Raw genomic sequence first — 9,035 nt, 5'->3', positions numbered from 1 at the left:
TTTCACAACTTCTGCCGGCAGCAGGGAGTCCGTCAACTCTTAAATACATGCCAGTGCCAACCCTTGTACCTCCCATTCTGAAGGGGAGGCAACAAGGAAATGCACATAGAGCAGGAAAAGGTGGGAGGTGAGTTGGTTTTAAAGAAACAAGTTGTTTATTGCGCTTTAGTCTCTCTTTGTTTATTACAACCAAACTTATCTTCTCTGTTTTCCGTTTGATCAGAAAGAAGTTTGATATCTGCATCAAATAAGGAGACAATTCAGTTTCGCCAAAATGTTTGTTTTATTCGACAAAAACCAGAAAGACGAAATGATTTATAGAGATGATGTCATAAAATGGGACAGATGGACGCAATATTCAAGCTGAGACAGGCAGTAGGAAAGTTCAAAACGTTATTAAAATAAAAACATAAATGCCACATGGCTGCTGCAGGAGGGGGCGGGGCACCGCCCAATCTCAGACACTCTGATTTAACAGTTGAGTCCATCTCCCTGGAAAGGGGTGCAATCCAGCCGATGGGCTGAAAACTGATGCAGTGCGCATCACCCAGAGTGTCCCCGTTGCTGCAGCTCAGGAGGATATGCTGGAAGCCGATCCAGGTCAGGGATACAGAGCAGGCAGGAACGATGAGACAGGATCCAGACTTCCAGGCTGCCTATAGCTCCCAGGCAGGTTCAGAATCTGACAGAATCCGGAAGAGTGACCAGGCGGACACGCACAGGAGCAGATGGGATCAGGTACAGATGGACAGGCTCAGTGGTAGAGGGTTGCAGAGACAGGACGTGGAACCAGAACTTGATGCCGGAAACTTTAAACTGGTCTCCTCCTAGGAGCCAGGCTTACAGGGATAAAAACTTATCCTCCCCACTTTTCAGGCCAAAACCCTGAGGACTCAGCAGGAGAGGAACACTGAACGGTCAGGAGATGAGACAGATGCAAAACCCTCTTTCTACTTGCTGCAAGGATCCAGGACATTAACCATGGAGCAAAACAGCAAAAAAAAAAACAACAACAGACAGACAGACAATGATCTGGTGCTGAATGCTCAGGCTGAACTGAATATAAAGCAAAGCATACAGGTGCAATGAATAAATGATCATTAAAGCAGGGAGGGAAAATGGTTGATGAAAGAAAACAATTAATTAGAGGAATCAGGCCAGATTATTACAGATTATAGTTTTACGGTTTATATGACTGTGGATAAGCTCTAATACATAGGTATACTAGTAACATAAAGAGTTTCACTTCTTTCAAACGGCATTTTGGTTTCATTTCTGGAGAACAGAAACCACTCTGAGTTTTGTTTAACAAATCAGGTTTTGCGTACTGACCCCTTCTATCATCAAATTTCAGATCTGAAAGGAAAATGAAAAAAAATGGGGTTTATCATCTTTACAAAGTACAACCATTGGTCATGTTTGTGCCCAAAGTATGATATGTGTGTAACACAAAATTCAACTAACTACTAGAGAGTCTACTGAACTAATTATGAGTTGTTAAGCGTTACTGGGGCACACCCAGAGCAGCCTTATTATGAGTTACCTGGGAAACAGTAACTAAGCAGGAACTGATGTCTAGTTTCTCTTTCCTTAAGGGTACACAAAGCATGAGTTGATGGTCGGGTACTGGCTGGGTAATAATTAGTTCCTTAGCAACAACTTTATATGATGTTTCACTTTACTTTAGGGTAAAAAAAAGATTAGATAATGGTCAGAAATTAGTTAGGTAATTACAAGATCCTTAGTAACTGAGCTTACCTAATGCTTGACTGAACAAAGTCCATAAAATAATACCTGGTCAATAATTTGGTACTCAATATTTCATAAGCTGTAACTTTACAGGTTTAGGGTTTATTCAGAACCAACACTGATGATTTCAAACTCTAATTTTGTGGTAACAGTTACCTACCTTTTACTCATAAGTTCTGTGGCGAGGTATACAACAGAGGAGATAATCATTTCTGACCTGATAAAGTAAGTAAAACTTGACAGAATATTTTATCTGTGTAGACTGAGATAATCTATTGATAAATCTGTGTTAAAGTTGCAGAGCCCCAGGTCTTCAGAGCCGGCTCATGTGTGCTGCTTAGGGCAGCATACATTGGACGATTTTCATCATTGTACTCATTTACAGCTAAAACTGTATGATGAAACTACAGGATTTAAAAGTTAATAGCTCATAATAAAATGCCTTACACTGTGCAGCCTTATGCACTGATGTAATCTGATTGATCACACCATATGTCTGAACACAATGCATCAGACTCAGTGCTATAAAGAGATGGTGCTGTTCAAACTCATCTGTACAAAAAAAACGGTCAGAGAGGAAGAGTTCCCAACACATACATAGTTCACAAGGTTTAAGTAAAACAGCTTGTAGATGCTTGTGGATCTGCTTCTGCAGCAGGATGCTTTCACATCTCCTTAAGATCCTCCTTATTGCTTTTATAAAATCTTTACAAAGTTACCAAAGCTTAATTAACTGCTTATTTAAAAAACTAAATGATAACATAAACCTTTTCTAGCCTCATCTTTCCTCACCTTCTACAGTTTGATCCAGTTTTTCTGAAACAAAACTAGTTTGAGTTAAGACATGTAAATCATTTCTTAAATTGCATATAGGTAACCGTCATTTCTTATCTCAAACTTGTAATAGCCTACAGGGAAATAAGGTGTGAACCGGGCATGTTCAGGCAGAGTGGTTGGGGAGTTCATTTAACAAACAGGAAAAACTACAGGCAACATAATGATTTTCAAAAAAGAAGCAAACTTGATAGCAAACCAAATACAAAGCAAGAAAAACAATCAAACTCTATCAGGATTATAAGAAAGGGTGAAAATTCATGATTTTGAGTGGAAAAGTGTGTTATGAGAGCTTGGAAAATATAAAGAAGAAACCTTTCCACAATCTCACTGTAGAAGAGAACTTATCTGAAGGGTTTTAGCAATATAACAACAATAAACAATGTTGCTGATCTTTGTTTGCATCCCTATATAGTTGGGTATGAATCTGAATGAAAGTAACTGATTCTTAAGCTATAATTTAACTAAGTGCATTTGTTGAAGATAACATCAAATAATCAGACACTACAAACAGGAAGCTTTAATCACAGCCAGAGGTGGATAATCCAGGTCAAGAAAGTAAAAAGTCTGTTCAGAGATCAGTTTCAACCATTTGCATTTTGAACTCCACAACACAGACTAATCACTTGTTTAGGTGGACAGCCACTACCACCAACAGCAACGCTAAACAATGAGGCAACATGGGAGCTTTATTCTGGTTTTTCATCCTGTCAATAAGACTTGTATTGAGTTCAAGTTCAATGACAATATATCTGAATTCAACAAAATGTGTTCAAATCAGAACAGGATAAAATACCTGCAATCGCTACCTCAATCTGGGTCCACAGTTTTGCTGCTGTTAAGATCAAGAGTTAGTGATGTAACAGGAGCAACTCCTTTCTGACATCACAACTCTGCAACAGAGTTGATGAAACAGGCCGGTGCCTTTTCAACTTCCTGTTACTGCTATATGCTATACATATACATGCTATACTGCTCCTGATGCTATTGATCCTGCGCCCCCACCTGGGCCATGGCCAGCAGCTAACTACCATAGCTAAAGGAAGAGGTCCCATTTAAAGCTACTTAAAGTTATAAAAGTAAGCCCTGCAAATGCGCCTCTTTCTATTTTATCGGATTAATCCAAATCTCTTTTAGAGCCGGTGTCGGGTGAACGGACTAGACCGAAGGCGGGGGTTACTGAGTCGGACCGAAACAAGCCAAAAACAGTAGCATCCATCCTTCCCTCTTTCCATCTGATGCTTAATAAATACTCTGCTTAGGCCATAGGCTAAAGCTCAAAATGAGGCTAGAAATAGGATTTCGCTCCACTAACCTGGGGACTACTTTTCGATAGCAGTTTTCCAATCTTAAATATGTACTCGAGCTGGGAAAAAAAGTTCTCCATGGGATACCTGCCAGTATTTGAGAAAATGGGTGCCAAAGGTGGCAGTTTACCCCAAAAAGTGACAAATTTGGGTCTTCTACCATTTTCAAACCCTTGTAACTTTTTTATTATTAAGGATATCAGACTCAGGATTTAGATTCCCACAGAGATTCATACTTACTCAGAGCTTATATAGCAGCAATGTTCTGCGTGCTTTAAGTAAGGAGTTATTCTAAATGAAAAAATACACTTTTTAACAATTTCACAATTTCCCAAAATATATCTTTATTGCACATGAAAACTGCAATTCTTTGAATTTTCAATTGAAAAACTCTAATAGCAAGATACCCTTTTGTGTCTGGTTAACTAATTATTATGAAAAGTGGTGTGAATTTTATCACCTAGCAGACCAGTTACAATATTGGACGCAAAATTTTAGGAAATTACTGAAACACAGCTAAAATTTGAACAATGAAAACTAGGCACAAAGATATTTCTGTTTTTAAACAATGACTTTTATTAAAATTAACATTAACCATGTTAGATAATGTCAACTCATCACTTACACCTATGCACCAAGCAAGTGAATTATACAGTTCAATTGGCACAATCTTTCTAGCTGAGGAAATATTTAGATCCTCAGATGTAGGAGGCCAATTGGCACTCATGTTAGGGGCACTCTTAACTGCTTGTTTAAGAGTTATACCTGCACTATAAATGGTTCTGGTACAGCCTCATTGTGCTGCATATGTACCACTTTCCTGAACTGTCTCTCCACTACTCGACAAAGTCTCTTGCGATCCTGATGACTCAGGTTCAGTTGATGAACCCTTGTTGAGAAGTTCTGTAGCTTCTGTAAATACCATTTCACTCAGGTTTTTCCTCGGAGGCTTGTAGAAATTTAGTTGGGAAAAGTCTTGCCTCAGTCCTTTCTTCAGAAGATCTGATCTGTGAAAAATTGACAAGGAATAATAAATATATGCTGATGTGAATAATCCATCCATCCATTATCCAACCCACTTTATCCTTCATGGTGTCGCGGGGGTTTCTGGTGCCTATCTCCAGCGTTCACTGGGCGAGAGGCGGGGTACACCCTGACAGGTCGCCAGTCTGTCACAGTGCAACACAGAGGCATACAGGACAAACAACCATTCACACCTAAGGACAATTTAGAGAAGCCAATTAGCCTAACAGTCATGTTTTTGGACTGTGGGAGGAAACTGGAGTACCCGGAGAGAACCCACACATGCTCAGGGAGAACATGCAAACTCCATGCAGAAAGACCCAGGGTTGGATTTGAACACAGGACCTTCTTGCTGCAAGGCAACAGGGCAAACCACTGCACCATTGTGCAGCCCTGATGTGAATAATATCAAAATCTATTAATGAATCATAATTACCTGTCACTTCCTTGACCATGGTGTTCTCGTATCATTTTCTGGAACAGGGAAGAGAGCTTTTTCATCCTGAAGATTTCTTGTTTTTTAATCAACTGTGCCCAAATTCACAAAATTCATTCTGTGTACACAGTGGCATACTCCCAGGCTTCTGGCATCCTGTGTGAAACAATGCAAAATACAGATGAGTTAAAATGCTTACTTAATCTTAAAATTAACAATGATAGAATATCTCTTTTCATACAAATTTATGGTTAAAATGTTTTATTTAAAACTGCATCCAAATGTGTATTCTACATTTTTTACTACAATATAATTTCTCTATAAACTGGGCTTCATTTGTAAGAATAATCAACTTTCAAAAATGTTTAAGCCCAGAATGTAACCCTACCATCAATATATGGTTCACTCTCAAGTATTTGTATTTCACAAATATTCTACTTGAATTATCTGAAATTTACCTTTCATCACTTGTTGTAGCCCCCAGAAATCTTGTATATTCTTTGTAGCATCTTTTCCACTTACATCCTTGAGGATGGATTCATCCATTTGCAGTTCAGTTGCTTTAACCAAACTCCCTAGCAAAGAGAGAGTTAAAAAAGTTCAATCATAAACCAGCTGCCAACAAATAATATCAAATACTTTTTCTCTGTTTTACGAGACTGAACTGGTAGTTGGGTGACAAATTTAAAATCTAACCATCAGTGACGTGCGGTCAGGGGAGGCAGGTGAGGCAGTGCCTCACCAGCCATCATGGAAAGAAAGAAAATATATAATCATAAAGTAATTTAAATTGTTATATTCATCCGGTGGTTTGTACTAAAAAATATTCATTTTTCATGTAGCTTCACCAATTTCGATTTTTATTTGTTCAAAATCGCTGAATTTTCTTATTTTCCCATTCAAATGCTTGGAAGCGATGCCGGTGAGGCAGCAGCGAGCTCTGCCTCACCTTGGATTGCGCAACCCCTGGCTCTGCGCTGGCTGCAAAGCGGAGAGAGCATGTTGCTGTACGGCGTCAATAAAATGGTTTAAACAAATGTAATATGTGAACTTATTTCTAATAATTTGGCTTATGTATATAATGTACAGAGCTTTTTGTCACCAACTGTGTTTGTGTAACGTGTTTCGTGTAATGAGCGATTATAAACGGCAGAGAACAAGTTCGAGGTGAGGCAGGCAGTTCTCTTGCCTCATGGCAGGGGGTGCTCAAGAGACTGAAAACATAAGGCAGGAACAGGACGGATCAAGGAAGGCTTTCTTCCCTGGCAGTGATCTCCATTGAGACAGAGAGACTTTTAAAACTGAAGGAAGATAAGGAGGACTTATATTCATTTATAAGTAAAGGTAAGACAGTAATAACATTTATTTTGTTTTGTTTTTTAAGGAAATGTGTGTTTTGTGAGCTACAGTTTGTACGTATGTGTAAGGATGCAGAAGTGAAACATAACCTGTAAACTGCTGTCAATCTATGCATCTATTTGCAAATCTGATTCTGATGACGTCAGTGCCTCACCAGCTATGAACCTCACCGCACGTCACTGCTAACCATTATTTGACAAATGAATTAATTGCCTATCATCACTTCAAGTTCATAATAATGCCTTTTATTATTTTTGAGGCCCTACACATAGCCTTCATACGCTTACTTCACAATGAAAAGAGCAGGCTTGGGCTGGCACCAATTACACATGCATTTTTTTTAATCAACATATGTATTATTTTTGCTTTTGGTTATAAGCCACAAACAAAGATGCAATCTGCAAATTATCTACTCACCAGCATTTATAGTTTCTGCTTGGACCATTTTTTCTTTCTTTGTCTTGTGTCCTTCTTTCACAAAGTGGTCAGCCCTCTTGCAAATTATACAGACAGCAGGAAGTACATTGCCAGACCTCAATGATTTAGTCGTGGATCTCAACTGTTTTGACAATGGTGGCCGGCTTGTCGTGGACGTGGTTGTGGAAGACTCGTGATCAGAATCAGAACCATTGTTGTCACCACCATATGCTCCCCGTTTTTCTGCTAGTTTTTCAGCACTGGCAATTCGTTTCTTATCGATGAAACGTCTATAACAAGTTGGATGAAAACCAAGTTTTTTCCCCCTAAGAAGCCAGAAAGAGTCTTCTGAACAAGCCAGGGTTGACGTGGAATCGTCATTGTTATTTCTGGCGGACTCATCGTGTACACATACAGCCTCCGCCAAGGTGCGGTCGATTCCGTCAATTTCTAGCCACTTACGGGCACATACAACCAGCTTCTTCCAACGAACAACTGTCAGTGGCTGTGTCCGTTCTTTGTCCATCGATGATATGTGTGTGATGCATATATAATCCACATTTTTCTTGCGTTTTCTGTCTGATCCAACGGGAACGCTCTGCTCCATGGGGGCCGCCATGTTTGTTGTTGTACTCCTCTTTCCGCTTCTGAAGTGGAAGAGCGTACCTGAAGGACGCGCTCTGATTGGCTAATGGCTAGGCGGATTGATTCGAGCATAGATTAACGGTGTGATCAGGCTACCGATATAGTTACACTTTTAAGTAATTACTGTAAAAATACTGGCGCAAAGTGATTGGAGAACTTTTGGTAATGGGCTCAAAATGCACTTAGGATTTTATTGTAGTTGTCATTTAGTAGTCCCTAAATAGGTGGAGCGAACCTGAACGATACAGGCTTCAGCCTATGGCCTAGCTTGAGTGAACTAGGTAATGTGCATGTTTTTGCATTTCATCTGAAATAAAAATTCTAATTCATCTGCTGATGTCTTTAAGACTTATAATTAGACGCTTAGACAAACTTTATTGTCATCTTCTTTACACAGAGTGCATACAAAATAAAATTATGATGCATACAGCTTTTCAACAGTGAATGAGCAGCTTACAACAGTAAATTGAACGTTTCCATTTTTAAAAGTGCAGCAGTGAACGGAATGTAAACAGTGTAGGAGAAAAGGAAAACCAGTTTAAAGTCATGGTGCAAAATTGGTATGGAAAGGTTCAGTGCCGTGCAAATGAATAAATATGGTGCAAAAAGCAGTTGAACATTGAATTGTGTTCCAAGAGTTCTGAGCTCAATGCTAATTCTGTAAGGCTCAGAACAATAGGTTTAAAAAAATGTTCATTTAAGACAGAGAACAGCATTCCGTCTAAGGTAGGAACCTCTGCAGGGAAAGAACACAGGTTAGTGACCTTGTCTATCTAGCGGAGGATGATAATATGTGAGTCATTAACCTGGTCTTAAAGTTCAGTCCGTCCTCAGAGGACCAGGTTGGATCCAGCCGGTCGGCTGCCAACAAGACGCAGCGGAAGCTGCCCAGAGAGTCCCAGACGCTGAAGTCCAACAGGTCAGAGAACAGGCAGGAAATCAGAATCGAGCAGAAAAAGGAAGGTTAAATAGAGGCTGAAGCAGGTGGATCAGATTAATGGTAATGGGAACTGGGTGGAGCTAGGCAGTTGAATGAAATGAATAAATCGGGCGAGCTATCAGTGCCAAGATCGTGACAAATGCTCACTGAAGAGACTGCTTCAGTGGACTGGCTATCATCGTCAACTCCCATCTACCTCACGTCCAGTCACAATTTAGTGCCTATGTTGTAAGCTCTAATTTTTTCTTTGTTTCAACTGGACTCAGCCTACCGGACCTCCTGGGGCCAGCTTCATTACATTTTAATACATTCCTGAGTCATTGTT

At 39.7% G+C, this 9,035-nt stretch overlaps 1 protein-coding gene across 1 annotated transcript; it reads right to left on the bottom strand.

Annotated features, from left to right (window-relative positions):
- Positions 1 to 4,442: 4,442 nt before the first annotated feature.
- LOC119795324 lies at positions 4,443 to 7,802 on the bottom strand. The gene is made up of 4 exons (XM_038303264.1): positions 7,126 to 7,802; positions 5,808 to 5,924; positions 5,350 to 5,505; positions 4,443 to 4,897 (listed from the first exon to the last, which is right to left on the bottom strand). Exons 1-3 carry the CDS (start codon positions 7,742 to 7,744, stop codon positions 5,438 to 5,440), a joined length of 804 nt encoding a protein of 267 aa, XP_038159192.1. The 5' UTR covers positions 7,745 to 7,802; the 3' UTR covers positions 4,443 to 4,897; positions 5,350 to 5,437.
- Between the last annotated feature and the right edge of the window lie 1,233 nt (positions 7,803 to 9,035).

The sequence above is a fragment of the Cyprinodon tularosa genome, unplaced genomic scaffold (assembly GCF_016077235.1).
Source record: "Cyprinodon tularosa strain WSP-4 unplaced genomic scaffold, ASM1607723v1 ctg509, whole genome shotgun sequence".
Classification (NCBI taxonomy): Eukaryota; Metazoa; Chordata; class Actinopteri; order Cyprinodontiformes; family Cyprinodontidae; genus Cyprinodon; species Cyprinodon tularosa.
This window is presented reverse-complemented; position numbering and strand designations above follow the sequence as displayed.